Below are 22,593 nucleotides of genomic sequence, written 5' to 3' on the forward strand. Positions count from 1 at the left end.
AGTCGGTTAAGCATCTGCCTTCGGCTCAGGTCATGATCCCAGGGTCCTGGGATCAAGTCCCGCATCAGGCTCACTGCTCCATGGGGAGCCTACTTCTCTCTCTGCCTCTGCCTCTCTCTCTGTCTCTCATGAATAAATAAATAAAATCTTAAAAAAAAAAAAAGAAAGAAATATAAGCTACATAGGGAGAAGAAAAAAAGCCACACCACCATCATCAAACTGTAAAGAATACTCTCAGGAGAAATAAATAAGATACCAAACTATGAAATGAAAACAGGATTGCCATAAAACAAAATATTCTGAGAACACCACCAAAAAATCTTAGAAATTCAAAGTATAGCCGCAGGAAAAAAACCCAAACTCAACAGAAGGTGAGAAAATAAAGTTGAGAAAATCTCCCCCAAAAAGCAAAGAGAAAATAGAAAAGATAAGAAAACTAGAGCATTATCCTAGAATGTTTATCATATCAATAATAAGAGTTCTAGAAAAAGCAAGTTTTGGGGCGGGGCTGGGCAGAAAAGGAGGAACAAAAAAGACATGATGAATATGGAAAGCAAAATGGTGTAAATCTAACCGTATCATTAATTACATTATTAATTGATAAACCCTCCAATCAAAAGGCAGAAACTATGATTCAACTTTATACTGTCTACAATAGACATACATTTTTTTTTAGATTTATTTATTTATTTTAGAAAGAGAAAGATGGTGTGAGCAACTCGAGTGGGGGTATGGCGGCAGAGGGAGAGGGAAAGAGAGAATCTCCAGCAAACTCCCCTTTGAGGGCAGAGCCCCATGTTCTCACCACCGAGATCATGACCTGAGCTGAAATCAAGAGTCAGAGGCCTAACAACTGAGCGCCCCGGCGCCCTACAACAGACATAATTTTAAAAAAATTTCTTATAAATTTATTACATAATATTATTATAATAACTATTATCAATAATAATAATATAAGAAACATAGATCTCTGTGGGGTGTATCACAACATCAGGGTCAGGAGGCCTCAGGACTGGAGCAGAGGTGAAATCCCCCGGTTGCAACTCCATACAAAAGGAGGGGTGAAGCACAACTGACCCTGTAAAGTTAAAAACCCAAACTGAACGGAACCAAAAACTCACAGGTGAGTGTGAGACCGAGTGTGTACGTGGCAGTCTGTTACAGTGACTGCTGCTGTGTGTGTGACCTGGTCTGTTGGTGAAGGGGTTACTGGGTGTGACTCTGCCCAGGGAATGGGGCCAGTGGGCCAGGGCAGGGCAGGCGGGCACAGACCGGCATACCAGGCCCCTGGGCTGTGAAAACCAGTTTTCTGGTTTTTTTTTTTTAAATTATTTTTTGTTTTTTAATTTAAAAAAGCTAGAAATACAAACAGAAACTTGTGAGTGATGTGGATGGAACTTAGTGCAGACTCCAAACTTTAGGTTTAAAAACGTCCCAGGGCCCCCCACCCCACAGGTCATTGCTGAGTGTGAGGAGTCACAGTAAGGGGGGCTGGGGTGTCCTCTAGGGTCTTTGCCTCCCCCAGGGCTTGTGGTGGCCTGACTCTAGGGGTCCTCTATGAACCCCCCAGAAGCCCAAATTTGGGGAGGGGCATACTTCAGATTCCAAGATACAAATAGGTTTAAGACAAAAGGATGGAAAAAAATATACACCATGCAAACAAAAGCCAAAAAAAGCTGGAGCATCTATGTTAATTAATATCAGACAAAACAGACTGTAAGAAAGTGCTACTAGCACAGTGAATTTTATAATAAAAGGGTCAATTCATTACAAAAATAAAACAATTATAAACATATGCATCTAACATTAGAGCCCCAAAATATACACAGAGCAAAAACCGAGAGCTAAAGGAAAAAACAAATTCAAAAATAATGGTTGTAGACTTCCACTCTCAATAATGGATAGATCAAGTGAGATGGGAAATCCACATAGATATAGCAGGCCTGAACAAACCAACAACCACCCAGACCTAACTGACAGCTACAGAACACGCCATCAACAACTGCAGAATGCATATTCAGGACCATTTCCTAGGTCACAAAACAAGTCTCGATTAGTTTAAAAGCACTGAAATCATACAAAGCATGCTCTTCCACCACAATGGAATTAAATTAGAAATCAACAACAGAAGGAAATTTGGAAAATCCACAAATCTGTGAATCTTAAACAACGTACTCCTAAATAAACAATGAATTAAAGAAGAATCACAAGGGAAAGTATAAAAATAGGCCATAGCATACATGCATATATAAAGCAATGGTCAATAAGTTCTTGAATACTAAATATGTGATTATCAAAATAACTTTAATAGTAGGGTTGGAAAATAAAATAGAACATGGGGGAAAAAAAAGTAACAGAAATCAGAGAAAAGATTATAAAGAATCAGTTTATGACCGAGAAGTGCTCCAGAAGGAGAGAACATAAAAAAATGGAGAGGAAATAACAGAAAGAAATTGCCAGACCTTACAAGATTACAGCTTTCAGGTTAACAGGCTGAGTGTCCAACACATTGAAGGAAACACACACACACCTCCCTCACAAAATTTCAGAATGATAAAAAGGTCTTAAATTCTAGGAAGGAAAAAAAACCTATTACATATAAAGGAATAACATAAGGATGATATCAGTTTTATCAACATTGGATGCTAAGAGATAACGAGAAAATGTCTTCAGTTTGGAGGAAATCTATTTTGAACCTAGAATTTTATATCCATTCAAAATATCATTTAAATCAACAGTAAAATAACATTTTTAGGCATGCAAGGACTCTGAAAATTTACTTCCTGTGTACTTTTCAGCAGTTATTTGAGGGTGAGCTATAACAAAATGAACATGAAAAACCAATAAAAGGGAAAAGTAGGCCCACATTTTATCAACCATGTTCACTAGTGTATGTTCAAGGTCTAAAATAGTGCCTGGCACAAAGCAGGTGCCCCATAATTATTTGCTAACTAACATGAGTTGAAAGAAATAATGGAATTAATGTAGGGATCCAGAGAAGAGAAATTCCAGAATGACAGCTGTAGTATAACCTACAAAGTAAATGGTCCAAATTAGTAGAGAAAGTTTAAGTTTCTCAGCCCAAGAAGCATGCCTTCAAGAAAAAGAAAGATTATAAGCAATAAATAGAGTAACTAACACATTACCCAATATTAATGACGTAGTAAGGAAAACATGTTTCTTATCTCAATATGAAAAAAGTAATTAGAACTTCTAGGAAAAGCACAGCAAACTCATATAAATATGTCCGTATCAGAACATAATTATGGGCTGATCTGAGTGGCTAATTTGAGCAGCTGATTTGAAACAGAGTAGAAAAGAATCTATGTGGCCCTGACATTAGAAACAGTCTCCTTGAGTGGCACGGAGGTCATGACATCGGATCTGTAGAGAAGGAAATGTTATCCTGGCTCAGCAGAGAGTATTTACAGTCAATAAATAAACACAGTTTACCATTTTTCAGCTTCTATAATTAACTTATAAACCGAATACAAAAGACTGAGATCAGGTAACAGAAAACAATGTAACCATTGTCAAGCTTGTCAATATTTACATGTAAAGGTTCAGCTGAACACAGAGTGGGAAGTAGGAGAGAGGAAGAATGATGGAGGGAAGGGTTAAAGTATCAATACCCTCCTGTAATGTAATGGTGAGTTCAGGGCGACTGTTCAGACATTTTCCTAAAATATATTCCTATAAAGACATACTTTTACATAAGTGTATATATTAAGGTTCGAAGGTAAAATAGAAGAACTAAAATAATAACTATTCAAAATATGCAAGGGATAAATAGTATCCTCATTTTCATAGTAAGAAGTAAACAAATGTCTCAAATTGATAAATCAAGTATTAAAGTAAAAATACATCATTGATGGGGCACATGGGTGACTCAGTCGATTAAGTGTCTGAATTTGGCTCAGGTCATAACCTTGGGGTCCTGGGATCAAGCCCTGCATTAGGTTCCCTGCTCAGCGGAGTCTGCTTGTCCCTCTCCCTCTGCCCCCCTCCCCTGCTCATGCGTGCTCTCTCAAATAAATAAATAAAATCTTAAAAAAAAAAAGCAAATACCTCATTTAGAACTTTGGAAAACTAAGAACTGGGACTGACAGGGGTGGGAAAGAGAAACAAAAAAACTTTTTTATAGTAACTATAACACCTTATAATGTACATGCATTACTTGAATAAAAATTTAAAAAGGGGGAACATAAAATAAGCTAGATAGTATATTCCTTTTATCACAGCATTTTAATTTAACAGTATTATATTCTAGTAAACTTTGTATGACATCTTTTTGAGAATTAAGGTACTAAAAAGGATTATACTTTCTTGTCTTTCTGCTATAATACATATGTTTTCAGATTCTCAAGCATTTCTAAAGCTAACAGTAAAGTCTATTTATGCCTTTAAAATTATAAAGGAGGGGCGCCTGGGTGGCTCAGTTGTTCAGCGTCTGCCTTCGGCTCAGGTCATGATCCCAGGGTCCTGGGATCGAGCCCCGCATCGGGCTCCCTGCTCAGCAGGAAGCCTGCTTCTCCCTCTCCCACGCCCCCTGCTTGTGCTCCCTCTCTTGCTGTCTCTCTGTCATATAAATAAATAAATAAATAAATCTTAAAAAAAAAAAAGTAAAATTCCAAAGGAAATAAGCCTCTGTAAACTATTCCAAAACCAAGACACTATTAAACTGTTATAAGAGGCAACTCAATTTTAACTATTTGCTTAAAGTACCTGACATTTCGTATTTACGTTCCTCTTTTAAGATTTGCTCTAATTAATAGCTTAGGACCCATGTAATAAACATTCAAATAGTTGACCCGACTGCGGTAAATAATTTAGACACAGAATTACTAAGCCATAAAGACCGAAGAGAACATGACATTGAAAAGTCACTGAAGGGGTGCCTGGCTGGCTCAGTCAGTAGAGCATGTGACTCTTGATCTCAGCGTTGTGAGTTCAAGCCCCACATTGGGTGTAGAGGTTACTTAGAAAATAAATAAAAATTAAAAAAAACAGAAAAAGAAAAGTCATTGAAAAACACTGAAGGAGGTAAATGGCATCAAACAATTCTAATGAATTATTTCAATGTCATTCTACTAGTCAGTTTGTCAGTAAAACTGAATACTATTTTTTCTTTTTTTCTTGTTTTTAAGATTTTATTTATTTTTTGACAAAGAGACAGTGGGAGAGGGAACACAAGCAGGGGGAGTGGGAGAGGGAGAAGGAGGTTTCCCGCTGAGCAGGGAGCCCGATGTGGGACTTGATCCCAGGACGCTGGGATCATGACCTTAGCTGAAGGCAGACGCTTAACGACTGAGCCACCCAGGTGCCCAACACTATTGTTTCTAAGAAATCAAATCTAATACATTAAAATGTCATGACGTATCATCAAAAACAATCCCTTGGAACCCCTAGTTTCCAAGTTCAAAAATGCCACTGATATAGACAGTTATAAAGTGAAACAATATTCCCTAGCTTGTTTATTACTTCTAGTTTTCTCCAGTTAACTGCCATTCTTGATAACAGTATCTGTGGAAAAGAGTCAACTCTTGATTGCTCCCAGATCCTAGTTTAAATTTAAATGGATGTGAGAAAAAATGCTAGCTCCTATTTCCATCAGCAAGGTTCCACTGCTTTCCTCTTGCCTATTTTCCACTGATGCGATCAGAGAAAGAAACAGCCTCAATTTCACAGGAGAAGGAATGCAATTTCAGTCGCTATATACAGGTAACAGGGAAAGAAGAGTAATTCTAGTTGTAAGTTCAGAAAACAAGACACATTGTGAGTTAATTCCAGTTTGTTCATAGGGATGAAGAAGTAAAACCTTTCATTTTGCAACTGGAAAACTTACCAGATTAACAAGTATGCTCAATTGTTTGCTATACCCCAAAAAGATTTCCTCAAATTTATTCATTTTCATTCAAAAGGGTTTACTGAACACCTTCAATGAGTACTGAAACACAACAGTGGCCAAGATAGTACCTTTTCTTTTAAAGAGTTTACAATGTATTAGAAAAAGAGAGGCAATAAAAAAGTAATTATGGCAAAATATGATTCACATCATGACAGTGGAAATACGGGGTACTATGAAAGTAAACCCAGTCTAAAAAGTCAGAGAAGGTCTCCCGAAGAATATATTTAAATTCAAACCTATGAGTAGGACAAAAAGAAGACATTTAGTCCAGTATTTGAAAATAGTTGCACAACCATAAATCCTTTGATTATGAGTACAAATTTTCCTTTTCAGTTACAGATGAAATATGAGTTTCCTATGACTGCCAAAAATGCTTTTAAAAATATTAAAATCTATTAGACAATCATAGTTTAACTGCTTCGTTCAGATTTTTTTTAATGCATTCTATCTACTTCTCCAAACAGTGACTATTTCTTAGATTTAGTGAAATACTTTGTTTCCTTTAAGGAAAGTCTGTTACAATAATAGCAGTAGTAGAACATAAAGCAGCCACATAAAATTATAACTTTTTATTATCTAATTTACCTTTACAGAGTAATTCCTCTCATCTAAACATCTCAAGATGTTTTCACGTTAGCATAAAAATAAAAATTGTTTCATTCTATGAAGTGTAAGCAGCAAGTTTCAGAATTACTGTTTAGAAATTTTAACAAAACACACTTTGCTTTTTAAGGGTCTTAGCAAAACATTAATTTTTATAGATTTTTAAAGCTTGCTCTAGATATCATTCTCATACAATATAAAACTAAAATGAAATTTTAAATAAGGCAGAACTTTACCAAATGTTATCTACTTACACATTTAAAGGCAGAACATAGTAGCAATTTAAAAGAGAAATAACAAAAAACAAAACTTCCCAAAAAAGCCAAACTAGAAAATGGACAATGCTGGGGAGTTAATATTTCAGAGTATCTGTTTCGGTAACTTTAGGTCAAGTACAAATACTTTGAGATGATCAGTCATTTACATAACATTTACAAAATTAAGACAACATACAGACAAGGCTGCAGGGAAACAGAAACTGGGGGGTTTGTAAGGTCAAATTTAACCTAATTATCCATTAACTGTGATCTAGGGAAGGTTTTTTAAATCTTTGCCAGTCAGTTTCCTCACATGTAAAATGGTTTTACCATCTACCTCACAGCATTAGTGTGAAGATTGGGTGTTAGATGTCTGGGTACAGAGGAGCCCTCAATACATATCAATCGCTGGAGAGTTAAAGCCTAAGATGTGCTCTCTCTCCACCATTCCTCCCAAATGCTCCACTACATATCCAGAGAAAACAAGGAAATGCCTCACCGTACCAAGAGAAGAGTAGCTGATGATTTCCTTTTTGATCCTGGACTGGGGAAGAGTAAAGGGGACAAATGCCTTTCTAGCTTCCTGATACCTCAGCTAGAGAGAGACTGGGTCTGGCTATGACACACAGTGCAGACTGGAGTGCAAGTGGCTGGAATCACAGTCACCAGTTAGGAGGGATACTCTAAGTTTTTAAAAATCCCTATTATGTACTTTTACTTGTATTAATCTCATTTAATCTTCAAAGTAGCCCTTATGTCATGTCATATATTCTTGGCTTTTCTTCCACCCGTAATAATTTTTTTTCTTTTTTTTTAAATTTTATTTATTTATTTGACAGAGAGAGACACAGCGAGAGAGGGAACACAAGCAGGGGGAGTGGGAGAGGGAGAAGCAGGCTTCCCACGGAGCGGGGAGCCCGATGCAGGGCTCGATCCCAGGACCCTGGGATCATGACCTGAGCTGAAGGCAGACGCTTAACGACTGAGCCACCCAGGTGCCCCCGTAATAATTTTTCTTTCACAATTTATTTTTTGTTGGCTGGGTCCTTATTCTTCATTAAACCTTAATTAGTATATCCAAGGATTCAGCCCTAACACCTCTTCCAATACACTTTAAGATGTCCTAGATCTCTTATCCAGTCTCTAGGTTTTAGTTTTTTATTTTTTTTAAAGATTTTATTTATTTATTTGACACAGAGAGAGAGACACACAGAGAGAGAATGGGAACACAAGCAGGGGGAGTGGGAGAGGGAGAAGCAGGCCTCCCGTGGAGCAGGGAGCCCGATGTGGGGCTCTATCCCAGGACCCAGGGATCATGACCCAGCCAAAGGCAGACGCCCAATGACTAAGCCACCCAGGTGCCCCTATGTTTTAAATGCCATTCATATGCAGATGATGACCTTCAAATTCTTTTCTCTAGCTCTAATCTCTCTAGTTTCAGACCCACATATACAACTAACTACTTGACATCTCCATGTGGATATAACAGATGCTGTCAATACCTGCTCATATCCCTTTGTAATTTCCCTGCTTAAACCCTCCAATTGCTTCCCATTGCAATTAAAATCCAAACTTTTTGCCTATGATCCTACATAATCTAGTTACTCCCACCTTTCCAATCTTATCTCCTATAATTCATCCTCCTATTCATTAAGTTAGAACCACAGTGGACTTCCTATTCTTCAAATATTTCAAAACTTATTTCTACCTAAAACTTTTGCATTTGTCTGTTCTATTTTTATCTCCAGTTCTTCAAGTGACTAGCTCTTATCTGTATCATTCAGGTCTTGGTTCAAATGGCACCTCCTCAGAAAGGCCATCCCTGACACCCATCCCTTCACTTCCCAATCAATGTCTGTGGTCACTTACTTACATCATTCAATTGTACTTCTTCATAGCACTTACAATCTGAAATCATCTTATTTATATGACTCACTTTTCCAAACCTTTGAAAATTAAATATCAGCTCATACTAGGGATAGTATTATCCCTAGCACCTAACAGCAACACCTAGATCGTAGTAAGGACTCAAATATTTATGAATCTGAATTAAGGGCACAGTATAAGCTTGAAATTCAAAGGTACAGCTATGATTCTGAGGCATATGGAGCTTTACTCCACAACAGGCTGCCTATTCCAGTAAATGTGCATCCTCTGGGACAGCAGTTGTGGAAGACAGGTATACAACTGTAGTTTGCACAGGTTCAGAGTAGATTATTCCACCACTAAAGTACAGTGGCAAACTCAAACCACCAGCCCTTCTGTAACATACATAAAATAATAACAAAAAGAAAATTGTTAACTGTAAATGCAAGAAACATTATTTGTTATAGGTAATTCAAGGTCTTAAATAGCACTTACAGTTCAGACGGGTATATAGCAAATCCTGTAAGTCTTTTCTAAATCTAGGGTGTTAATCTCATAGAAGTGAGAAATAAAGTATGTAAGTGGAAGTAAAGTAAGTGATAGGCATTATCTTAGAAATATTCATAAATTAGAATCCCTAGACTGCCTGCAAATAGAGAAATATGCAGGGGAAAAAGGCAGAAATATGAAGACAAATAGGGAATTGTGAAGCAGGTTCCACCTACTTAGATGTAAAAATGGAATTCAGGCATCAAATGAATTAGAACATTAATTCTAATTAATTAGAGCTATTCTTAAGCTCGTCCTGTATCAAACACCAGATAAAGAAATATTATTTAAAGGGTAAATTGATGAGATTGCTGTAATTAATAAAAAACAAATTTGTAAGTGTATATCCTTAATTTCATAAAGTATTTATCCAAAGTTGACATCAGGTTGGGAAAGGGCACTTTTAGTCCCAGAACTGTTTATAAACTAAAACCAATGTTCTATGAAGGGGGGAAATCACCTCTTACTCAAGAATACCCAAGAACCAGACTCACCGATCTTCTAAAACTTTAATGGTTTCATGGAGGACTTTCTGTTGCTCTCTCAGCTGTTGATTTTTGGTGAAGAATTCCTCTAGTCTCTGTGCGTCTCTAAAAGTCAAGAAATAAGTTTTTTAAAAAATCTTCATAGGATAATCATCACAACAGGATAATTCTACTATAAGAACCACAAAGTATGGTCTCAACCATAACATGTATTTCTTGTATTAAAATAAATAACTTCAAAGGTATAGTTTATATATCTTGTCAATCACAGTTCAAATTATACTACAATTTGTTCTGTAGTATTTTATGTACTATGAAGGTATTGTTCTAAGCACCAGGCATTCATTATACGATGCTGGAACACAAAGGAAGGAGTGGATTCTGATGCCATTATTGACTCAATGTTGTCAAAAAAGCTATTAAAATCGTTTTTTATTATTTTGTCTACATTTGTTAATGTAAGTAACAGATACCTCCACTCATCTCTAGTCCAACTATGGGAGATTTATACTTTCTATCTTATTAATTTCTGTATTGCCTAAACTTATTTGATATGACTTTTAAGCCAGAGCTAATAGTGGAGTGGAAGCACATGAACCCTATATCCTAACACCTAGGTTTGAATCTCAGCTCTCAGTTATCAGCTGTGTGACCTAGTGCAAGTCACCTAACCCTTTGTGCCTCAAAAAATGTGGATACATTAATACCTTTCTAATAAGACATTTGCAAGGACTAAACACTAACGTATGTATAGCATGCAGAACAGTACAAGGACTTAGTAAGTTCTATTTAAGTGCTTATCATCGTGATTTTATAGTCAAGAAAAAACAAAGACATCTAAAATTTTCTTCTAGTAGATTACCTGATTACTTTCCAAGGTAGTGTCATATTCTACCCCTCCACCATATTTTTAAAAATCACATTATTATATAAAGTATGCATATAATTTAATTCTAAGAAAACCCATTAGAAATTTGACTGGGATTTTCTCTATGGTCTTGAAGATGAAAAAGATAATACTGTGATTGAAACATCTTCCCCAGTCCCCTCAAGGGTCTAAAATATCAAATGGCAAACTAGTCCACTACAAAAAGTAGATGTCAAAACGATTGGTCAAAACGGCTAGAATGTAATATCACTGGCAGCAAAACAGTTAAACAACTAAGTAAAAATGTCAGATACCCAAAATAGAGGGTACTTTGTACATACTGGTAGAATAATTGATATTGAATGAAAAATGAAAAATCAATACATCGAAGAGTAACAGCCTACTGCATATAGTTCTGTAGTGTATGTAGATATTTGAAATTTTGGAAATAATATAGTGATAGCTGAAACTCATTAATTTGGCTGTTTCTCACTTAATTAAAGAAAAGATTGTCTAATACTTCTAGAAATATATTTAATTCAGAGGCAGTACCAAGCTTTCATTGATCCCACTTTGCAAACAAATATAACCAAATTAAGAATTATCTAAATTTGGGGGAAAAATTGAACACATTTTCTTTTTTTTTTTTTTTTTTTTTAAGATTTTATTTACTTATTTGCGAGAGAGAATGAGAGACAGAGAGCACGAGAGGGAGGAGGGTGAGAGGGAGAAGCAGACTCCCCGCTGAGCAGGGAGCCCGACGCGGGACTCGATCCCAGGACTCCAGGACCATGACCCAAGCCGAAGGCAGTCGCCCAACCGACTGAGCCACCCAGGCGCCCTGAACACATTTTCTAAATTAACAGATTGTTAGCTGCCAGCACCCATTTGAATTTATTATTTAATCTAACTAATCTGTATCATAAAAATATAACAATCAAATATTACATTCCAGGTCATATATTGAAGAATTACACACACACAAACACACACACATACACACTCTCTCTCTCTCTCTCTAAAGGAATGAAAAGTTCATAGCAAAATGTTTTTTCTTAAATTATGAACAAAAGAGAAAACTCTGTAATAGTAGTGTTATGTCTGATTATCCTACATCTACATATTCTATTCCTGTCTATTTAGAATGATTCAGAACATAACAGAATTTGTTTTAAAACCAAATAGACTGATGGCCTAAGTTCAAATTAAAACTAACCTTAATTACTTAACAAAATATTCATGTCAACTCAGTGGTAAACATAACGGGGTTCTACTAATTACAGGAATAATTTAACAAATTCCTTAAGAAAGCAAAATAATGAATTCTAAGTGATACAAAAAACAGTCATGCACTTTCAAAAAAATTAAAGTGAAATATATTGTAAGATAGCTCTACCTTGGTCATCCAAAGGAAGTTAGTTACTACTATACAAATAACCAACCTCAGGTGCCTGGGTGGTTCAGTCAGTTAACAGTCTGCCTTTGGCTCAGGTCATGATCCCAGGGTCTTGGGACCGAGATCCGCAGTGGACTTCTTGCTCAGAGGGGAGTCTGTTTCTCCCTCTCCCCAACCACCCCCCAGCTCATTCTCTCTCTCTCTCTTAAATAAATAAAATCTTTAAACAACAAAACAAAACAAAAACAAATAACCAACCTCACCTATCTAAAATAAGCTCAATGTATCCATCCCATAGGCAGCATTTTATTGGAGACTCATATCATTTTCCTAGTAGGTAGCTTTCTGTCTTTCTGAGGTAAATGAACATCTTATTTTTTTTAAAGTTTTATTTATTTATTTGAGAGAGAAAGAGAGAGAGAGAGCAATGAGTGGGGGTGAGGGGCAGAGGGAGAAACAGGCTCTCCACTGAGCGGGGAGCCAGACACAGGGCTCAATTCCAGGACTCCAGGATCATGACCCGAGCCAAAGGCAGATGCCCAACCAACTGAACCACCCAGGTGCCCTGGTAAATGAACATTTTAAATAAATGGCATGTAAATAATAACTGGCATGTAAAAGTGGGTAAATTTTGTATATGAAAATGTAACTGTAAAATGATAGATAACAAACCCATATACTATATATGCCAGTCTTCTCATTACTTTAAAATCAATGTCATATACTGGAGGGACAGAGGAGCACTGTAGTGAGAGACATAGGTACCACTATGAATAAAGAAAATGGAGAAAATTATATGTGTTCAAGTTATACTCTCCATAAACTTTATTTTTTATAAGGAATTAAAAGTACGAGAACAGTCCTGCACAACTGCAGGATTTTTTTTTTAGTTTTTAAAATTTCTTAATTTCAAAAATAATTTAAGGGGCACATGAGTGGTTCAGTTGGTTAAGTGTCTACCTTCAGTTCAGGTCATGATCCCGGAGTCCTCGGATCGAGAGGGGAGCCCGCTTCTCATTCTGCCTCTGCCCCTTTCCCCTGCTCGTGCTTTCTCTCAAATAAATAAAATCTTAAAAAAAAAAAAAAACTTAGAAGGGTTTATTTGTAGGTGGGTAGTTTATACTTTAGAATTTTTAAACTTCTTGGCAGCTTTAAAGGGAATTATCTTGATTATTATAAAGCTGGATGGCTAAATATGGTAAATGTTATCTTTATATTTCCTAAGTGGAAATTAAAGTAGTTACTATTTTTCTTTAAAGAAAGGCAAATAAATAGGATGCTCAGATTCACTAATTGGCCATTAAGACAGTCAATCGGTTGGTAAGTAATGGATATACATTGGCAAAAACAGATGTAGTCCATGTTCACAAGCAGGTAAAAACAATCAGGTGGACCCAGCTTAAGTATAACTTTTCAAAACAATCTCATAATATTCAGTTGTCAACGTTTTTACATGTTTAATTTTATAAATGAATTTACGTAAGAGAAAAGCATTAACCATGTGTAGAGACAACTATCATCAAAACGCAGGCCTGAAACAACCAAGTAATGGACAAAATATGGTGTAATTATTGACTCCTCTTCTAATTACTTCTTCCCTAAAGATAGGGAATCCTGACCTTATAAATACAGCTATTCTAACAATATGGAAACAAGACATCTTGACTTTTCTTACACTCTAACTGTATACTGTAAAATATACTGAGATAGGGGGATTATGGTAATATAGGCAGTAAAAATAAAGGGAATTCAGTTACTTACCTGTGCTTCCAAAATGTATAACCCCAAGCTACCTGATGTACACAGGTACAAAGCAATCACAATATATATATATGTTATAAGGTTGCTAAAAGGATCAAATGACTCTGTAAACTACAAGTGAAGTAAGGCATTATTATCAGCTAGTGAAAAACCAGCTGGGTTTCCATTCTTTAAAATTCAAAAGTGTGGGGCGCCTGGGTGGCTCAGCCAGTTAACCATCTGCCTTCGACTCAGGTCATGATCCCAGGATCCTGGGACCTAGTCCTGCATCAGACTCCCTGCTCAGAAGGGAGTCTGCTTTTCCCTCTCCCTCTCCCCCCTGCTCGTTCTCTCTTTCTTTCTCTCTCAAATAAATAAATAAAACCTTAAAACAAAATTCAAAAGTGTTATAGATGATTTTTGAGAAAGTAAAATTCGGCAGTCATTTACAAATTTAAGAAGTTTTTCATGTGGCTGGTTATAGGTATAGAGAAATACATTCTGTGTAAAAAGTCTGTAATAAAAAAGTACATTCGTGATAAGCAAATCTAGATTGCTTCTAATTATGTGTCATCATTCAGTTGCAGGGAAATCTGATTCAAGCTAAGAGGAAATACTACTTTGTAGTTATAAATCTATCATTTAAAATAGTACTATTTTAGAAAATAGAATCCCTAGGCCTACATGAAGAATCCATTTTAATAAAACTAAATTCCTTTAAAAACACGCAGTGAATGAAATTTAAAATGTGCAATCAAATAGCAAATACGGTAATTTCTGGGTTTCAGTACTGCTTATTTTTTTTTTTTAAGATTTTATTTATTTATTTGACAGAGCGAGAGAGCACAAGCAGGGGGAACAGCAGGCAGAGGAAGAAGCAGACTCCCCGTTGAGCAGGGAGCCTGACTCAGGGCTCAATCCCAGGACCCGGGGATCATGACCTGAGCTGAAGGCAGACGCTTAACTGACTGAGCCACCCAGGCGCCCCTCAGTACTGCTTCTTAAAAGTGACCAACATTTTGATTAAAGGATGTCATTCTAATCAATGGTTGTTAATCCAGCATTAACAAGATCATTAATCAACACGGGACCAAGGCACAATATAAAGAACTCACTGTCTAACTACTAATCGACTCTGAAACATTACACTTTTGGTATTGGAAAAGCAGAGGTGGGGCGCCTGGGTGGCTCAGTCAGTTAAGCATCTCACTCGATTTCAGCTCAGGTCATGATTTCAGGGTGGTGAGATCAAGTTCAGAGTTGGGCTCCACCGTGAGGTGGAACCTGCTTAAAATGCTCTCTCTCCCTCTCCCCCTGCCCCACCCCCTGCTCATGCACTGCCTGTGTGCTCATGCCCGCTCATGCCCGCACGCTCTCACTCTCTCTCAGAAAAAAAAAAAAAAAGGCCAGAGGCAATAAGTTTGGTATGGTACTTATCTTCTGATTAGCAATGTTTGTAGCAACCAACACTAGCTGGGCTATAAATAAAAAAGAAGACGAAAACAACAGAACAAATACACTTCATAATTTTAAATTTCAAATGACTCAAAATACTTTCATCATTGAAAAGAAGTGTATTTATTCCTAAGTAAAACAAAGATGTTTCGCCTTTTTGGTTTCAAGTGGATTAAAAAAGAGAAATTTTACTTATTAACCAAGAAAATGATCCTGTTTTTCTCATCCAACTGACACAGTTTCAATATTTTTGGAATAACTCTTATCATAGGAATTTACATATAGAGTTTTCTTCTGCAACTATGCAGATAATTCTGACATACATAAACATAAGGTGATACCATCAATACAAATTAAAGTACATTAAAAGGCTGGCGAGTTTCTGAAATCCCTATTGCCCACAGAAACAAAAGGTAATTTGTGCCATAAAAGGAAATCATGCCCTAAGAGCTGCAGTTCACTCTGAACTGTAGGAGTAGGACTAGTCTAACTAGTGACATTTTTGGTCACCTATCCAACAACCATTTCTTTCTCATTCCTTGCTAAAAGAATATTGAATTTCTTCAATATCCAACAGCTGCTTGAAGAGAAGCTGATCTCTCTAGACTCAGGGGATGAATGTTAATTTTTTTTCATTTTTTAAATGTTTCATCTTAAAATAATTTCAGATTTATTATAAACAAGTTATAAACAGAGAACAGAGTACCTGTATATCTATCACTCAACTTCTCAAAATGTTAACTTCTTGCATAACCATAATACAACTGTGAACATCAAGAAATGAACATTGATACAATACTGTTTTTTAAAAAAATTTTTTTAAAGATTTTATTTATTTATTTGACAGAGACAGAGACAGCGAGAGAAGGAACACAAGCAGGGGGAGCAGGAGAGGGAGAAGCAGGCTCCCCCCTGAGCAGGGAGCACAATGTGGGACTCGATCCCAGGACCCTAGGATCATGACCTAAGCCAAAGGAAGATGGTCAACGACTGAGCCACCCAGGCGCCCCTGATACAATACTGTTAACTAATCTACAGACCTTATTCAAATCTTTCCAATTGTCCCTCTAATGTCATTTTTCTGGTCCAGGATCTAATCCAGGACCCTACATTGCATTTAATGTCATGTCTCCTTCCACCTGTGATAGTCTGTCCATCTTTCTTTGTCTTTCACAATCTTGACATCTTTGAAAAGTACTGGCCAATTACTTTGACTGTCCTTCAACTTGGGTTTTTTTATGTTTCCCCATGATAAAATATGAGCTATGCATTTTTGGTAAGAATACTATAGGAGTAATGTTGTGCTCTTCTTAGTGCATCAAATCAGGAGGTACGTGAGACTGACACATCTGATTTCTAGTTAACTTTGGTAGTTTAACTGAGATGCATTCTGCCTGGTTTCTCTGCTGTAATATTATAATTTTGCCCTTTGTAATTAGAAATTATCTCATGGGGAGATACTTTGAGAACTCTGCAAAATCCTAACTAATAAGATACACACCCTAAGTGTACTATTCAGAAAAGGCTTAATTTCTAAGTTAAGAAACATCTCTCAACTGCAGGAAGTAAACATAAGAAACAGAGAAATGGATTATTCTATGGTTAGGATATTTAAAATGACACCTGTAAGGCAGGAATATGTACACTCTCAATAATACGAAGCACTTAAAAGTGTTGCTAATTAAATAGCATCATAAAATCATTCTTCAAAAAAACCCTGTTTTAAAAATTTATGATTTTATATTTTTGAATCTAAGTAATTTCCCATACATGATTGGTGTGAAAGAAAACTTTCCAATTTTCATTTTCAGATTATAATGGAGAAAAACAACTGGGTGTGTTTTGATGGGTGGCTATTAATTCCAGCTTCTGGTTAGAGCCCTGGAAGCTTTAGAAATATGAAGTAACTGAGGCCCACTGGTATGTATATACCATAATGCAAATGCGGTTATTAGTCACAATGATATTAATTTTTGTTATGAGCAATAATATTCTATGATGCCATCTGCTTCAGATTCCTATATGTGGAAGCCCTAAAGAACCATGGATAAAATCTGCTTCTGACTTAGAAAATCAGATCTGATTCTAGGCTTAATAACCAGAATAAGGGGCGCCTGGGTGGCTCAGTCGTTAAGCGTCTGCCTTTGGCTCAGGTCACGATCCCAGTGTCCTGGGATCGAGCCCCGCATCGGGCTACCTGCTCAGTGGGAAGCCTGCTTCTTCCTCTCCCACTCCCCCTGCTTGTGTTCCCTCTCTTGCTGTGTCTCTGTCAAATAAATAAATAAAATCTTTCAAAAAAAAAAAAATAACCAAAATAATTCAGGGGAACCTTTGGTAATTTCAAACTGGTTAAATAAAGGGGTCTCATTTGTTCCCATTTCTTATATCAGTTCAGAAATCACAGAATTATTCTGTTCCCCTCTTGCAATATCTTAAATTCCAGGTGTTAATCACAGCTGAGAAAAGAATGATATTAACAGATCAAAATGAATGTATAGACCAGTTCTCATCTTAATACTTTATGGAAAAAAAATTATATATACATATACATCCATTTATATGTGTGCACGTATAAAAATTACATTAAAATGTAAAACAAGCAAATATTAACTAAGGATATACTCAAAATTAAGTTAGTCTTTTTACCTTAGAATTCTGAAAAACTCGTTGTCAACTAAGGTCCATGCTGTAAAGCTAATTTCTTATAAATAAGACACTGAGGTCAAATAGGACATCAGTATCAATTACTTTAAAAATAAGAAATCAGTGTTATATACTAATACTTACAAAATTCGTTCCTTTTTCAGTTTGGTTACTTTTACTTGTAAACCTGAAAAAGAAAAAAAAAAACCCACAGTATTTTATTTATACATTTACCATCTCTAAAGCAGTTGATCTGAGTTTATGAGTCTAATGCTACACTATTAAGTCACTCGACTCTCGGCTCTGAATAATGAGCCAGGTGCCATTAGTTTGGAGAGTGTATTTCCCTTACTTGTACCCTGAGGTCACAAAAGTATATCTGCAACATTACTGCTTTTAGTCTGTGACAGCTAAGTAGAATAAAATTTTCTCTACCTGAAGTGAGTTACTTCCTTTATAATAGCAGGGGCAAGCATATAATTAGAGGTTCACTATAAACGAAGGTCTATGTTCTGACATAGCCTATGCATTTGCTAATAGCAATTGTGCTTATGTAGGCTCAAATCTTTTGGGATTAAAATAGATTACAGCAGGAAGTCTTGGGACGAGGAGCAAAACTGCTAATGCTAAAGTACTTAACAAAGGACACTCAAGATCGCGGTTATATGTATTTTTAATTTTAATTGAGTCTGACACGAAACATAAGAGAAGACCACTGCCTATGGAATTCAGGTAGTTATAATGAAGAAAGGCTGAAGGGCATTGAAACTGCAAGGAAGGATATGAACAAAATAGGATGACATTTCTAATTTTTAGAAACAATAATTAACAAAAGGAGAAAGAGTCATTAAACAAATATGAAAATCTATCCAACATTACTAGCAACTAACTATAAATTCAAACCAAAACAATTACTTAGTAAAATTATGAAGATTGTAACACCCAATATGTTGATAAAAGTGTTTTAAAACTATATTCCTATACTTTGCTGGAGATATTACAAACTGATACAATTCTTTTGGAAAGTAATTTAGAAACATGTAATAGGACTCTTTCATCAAGATCTCATTTCTTGGATTCTAACCTAAGAATATAATCCAAACCATAGAGAAACTCAGAGTCACAAAGAATACTGAACAATTTACAGCAATAAAACTGCTTAAAATAGGGATATGTTTAAGTGAAATATGATATAAACACTTGTTTTTTAGAATAATACAGTTATTAAGATCATTAAGTAAAAAGAAATGTCTATTTAGCAACACTAAACTATTTAGTTTTCTATTTTCTCTGTGATCTCTATTTTCTGCAATAAGATTATCACAAAGGGAGGAAAGCTTCTTTTTTTGATTCCTAAATCAATCTTTTTTACTTTTCTACAATTTTCTCAATTGTGGATATTTTATTTTACTTTTAAAAATAACGCTTAGCAAGTTTTGAAGTTCTATATCTACTCAAGAATTTCTTTTATTTGGGGTAGGTTTAGTCCCCAATAAATAGGTATTAACTAATTTTTGAAAAACCAAAGGTTTAATATTTGCCTTTGGTAGTTTATCGATTCTAATAAGTTACACATTTCGAAAAGCTTTCCATGTAATATATATAGAAACATTAATAAATTTGTCATTTTTAAGAACAGGACTTTTCATTATCGGTTTAATTTAGGACAAGCTTCTGAACAATATCATTTAGACAAATAAAAGTTTTAAAAAACTTATACATTTCCCCACCAATCCCCCTCCATGGTGCTGAAGGTTAAAAGTCATATAAATACTGAAGGGAAAGTCACTTCTTCTTATTACACCAAGTAGTAATGATGTGTTGCCAGGAAATCTAGATGTTATAGAAAAATAAAGGCCCTGGACAATTTTTTTGCATTAGACTTTGGCCCTATTTCTCAAGTTTCACCTCTAGGAAATGTCCAACTGGTATGATACAATTTTTTTTTTTAAAGATTTTATTTATTTGAGAGAGAGAGAATGAGAGATAGCATGAGAGGGAAGAGGGTCAGAGGGAGAAGCAGGCTCCCCGCCGAGCCGGGAGCCCGATGCGGGACTCGATCCCGGGACTCCGGGATCATGACCTGAGCCGAAGGCAGTTGCTTAACTGACTGAGCCACCCAGGTGCCCTGGTATGATACAATTTTACCCTTATTTTTACAGCCTAAAATTTGAATAAACAAGTATTATGAATAGTGAAAACAGTTATAATCAAATGTTCACAGCAGCTTTATTCATAATAGCCAAAAACTAGAAACAACCCATGTGTCCTTCAACAGGTGAACTGTTAAAAAGAAAAAAAAAAACTGGTGCATACTCATAGCACATGCACTATTCAGCAATAAAAAGGAATGGACTATTGATATATGCAACAACTTGGATGGTTTCCAAGGAAATTATGCTGGCTGAAAAAAAAGTCAATCTCAAAGAGTACATCCTATGTGATTCTACTTACATAACATTCTTGAAAGGAAAAAATTATAAAGAACAGATTATGGGTAGCCACAAATTGGAGGGCTGGGGTGGTAGAAAGGGGGTCAGGAACTTAAGAAACTGGTGTAAGGGATCTTTGGCGGTAGTCACAGGAATCTACGTGATTACACTGCATAGAAAACACCGTGCACACATTTACAAGTGAGTGCATATAAAATAAGAGGAATCTGAATAAGGTTGATCAGTTGTATCTATGTCCATTTCTTGGTTGTGCTATGGTACTACAGCTATAAAGTATGCTACCATCGTGGGAAACTGGGTAAAGAGTACAGGACAGTTCTTTGTCTTATTTCTTACAATTTCATGTGAACCTACAATAAGCTCAAAATAAAAAGCTAAGAAAAATTTATGGAAAAATATCTGCCCTAAGAGTTGGGAAACTGTTAAAATATAAAACATAATAAAGGAAAATATTTTAATGTTAAGAATTAAAACTTCTATGATTTTTTTTTTTAATCTTTTCCATCCGTCAAATTCAGGTTAACAACAAACTCATGAGAACTTGAAGGTACTTAGTAAAGCATCAAATCATTCCTGAAGAATTAAGAAAAGAACTTATGACCTGACTAGGCTAAAGACTAAAGTCAGCAGTTTTTCACTCTCTTTTCTTCCCAAAGTGTGTGAAAATTTACTCATTGATAGATTTTATTTTTAATTTTAGCTGACTTCTAAAATTCAGTGTAGCCAAACATGAAATGGATTCTTGCCATGACCATTTTAAGAAAAGAAACAATGAGATAGAAAATCCATATAAACATCAAAAGAGAATTCTTGGGAAATATGAAAAGAGTACTCTTTTATCTTATAAGCATTCAACACCTGTGAGGCATTTGTTCTGTCACGCAGATCAGCCCTTAAACAGGTTTATGTGTGTATGTGTATGTGTGTGTGTTTAAATTTTAGCATTTGCTATTCATCAAGTCAATTAGGCATCTACAATTAGAACCCCTATAAAGTGTGCTTTAATCCTGCTCCACACCCATCGGAAGGAATGAGGCTATACAACAATGCAGCTCCTGTATGAACAGGCAGTCTGTTCAGCAAAGCATTTGGGATTGTAACACTGGCAACCTGAGATACCTATTGAGGAAACAGCATTCACAAGACTAAGTAAGCGCTGTACTACAAATTAACCCTACACTGGCAAACATATTGGAGGAAATGAAACAATTAAGGGCCCATATGCGCAGAAATGAGGCAAGAATTCATTACAAACAAAATAAAAATCACTGCTATGTTAATTTTTTTACTTTAGTTCTCTACCCCGAACAACCCATACAGAGTGTACGTACTGTCACTTTAAAACAAGTTACTTATGGTTTTAAATAAGCCTAATAACACCTTTCTTGACAAATAGTGGCTTTATGTATATAGCTCAAGTAATTTAATTTCTACCAAAATATTACCACTAGTATTTCTGCAAGGGCCTAATAAATTATTTTGTTACCAAAGTGAAAACTCTTGATTTTATAAGATGCTTAGTTTGCTCTTAAGATTTAATTATCTCAGGGACACCTGAATGGCTCAGTCGGTTAAGCATCTGCCTTCGGCTCAGGTCATGATCCCGGGGTCCTGGGAGTGAGGCCTGCATTGGGCTCCTTGCTCAGCGGGGAGTCTGCTTCTCCCTCTGTCTGCTTCTCCCTCTGCCTGCCGCTCCCCCCCTGCTTGTGCTCTCTCTCTCTCTGACAAATAAAATCTTAAAAAAAAAAAAAATTTAATTATCTCAAAATGGATAAATTACTTTTTGTGACTCGATTGAACTTAAAGATGTTAATACAAATGGAAAAATAATAGATTTGAGAGTTGCTGACAGTATTCTTAACAGTGAGTATGACACCGATGTTATGGACCAAAATTGCATGCAATTCCTTTGTTAATTTATATAGTCTTAATATGAATGTTATCTTAGGAATTTTTGATGAAACATCTGAGGAAATAAATGAAATAGTCCAAAACTGAATCAAGAAGTAGTCATCCCGTTGTATTAGAACCTCTATAGTTTCCTATTTCTTTTTTTTTTTAGTTTATTACTTTTTTTTTTTTCTTTTTTTAGTAATATCTACACCCAACATGGGGCTCAAACTCATGAGATCAAGAGTTGCATGCTCTTGGGACGCCTGGGTGGCTCAGTCTGTTAAGCATCTGCCTTTGGCTCGGGTCGTGATCCCAGGGTCCTGGAATTGAGTCCCGCATTGGGCTCCTTGCTCAGTGGGGAGCCTGCTTCTCCCTCTGCCTGCCATTCCCCCTGCTTGTACTCTCTCTCTCTCTGACAAAAAAAAAAAAAAAAGAGTTGCATGCTCTTCTGACTGAGCCAGTCAGGCACCCTGTAAT

At 36.0% G+C, this 22,593-nt stretch overlaps 1 protein-coding gene across 3 annotated transcripts in view; it reads right to left on the reverse strand.

Moving 5' to 3' along the window:
• RBBP8 (RB binding protein 8, endonuclease) overlaps positions 1-22,593 on the reverse strand; it is an 88,467-nt gene that overhangs the window by 53,670 nt on the left and 12,204 nt on the right. For all 3 annotated transcript variants that reach the window (XM_021686051.2, XM_044921282.1, XM_021686052.1), the window contains 2 exons: positions 17,915-17,957; positions 9,678-9,773 (listed from right to left, as the gene is read on the reverse strand). In XM_021686051.2, coding sequence (XP_021541726.1) covers positions 9,678-9,773; positions 17,915-17,957 — 139 coding nt within the window. The remainder of the gene's footprint in view (positions 1-9,677; positions 9,774-17,914; positions 17,958-22,593) is intronic.

The sequence above is a fragment of the Neomonachus schauinslandi genome, chromosome 14 (genome assembly GCF_002201575.2).
Source record: "Neomonachus schauinslandi chromosome 14, ASM220157v2, whole genome shotgun sequence".
Taxonomy (NCBI): Eukaryota; Metazoa; Chordata; class Mammalia; order Carnivora; family Phocidae; genus Neomonachus; species Neomonachus schauinslandi.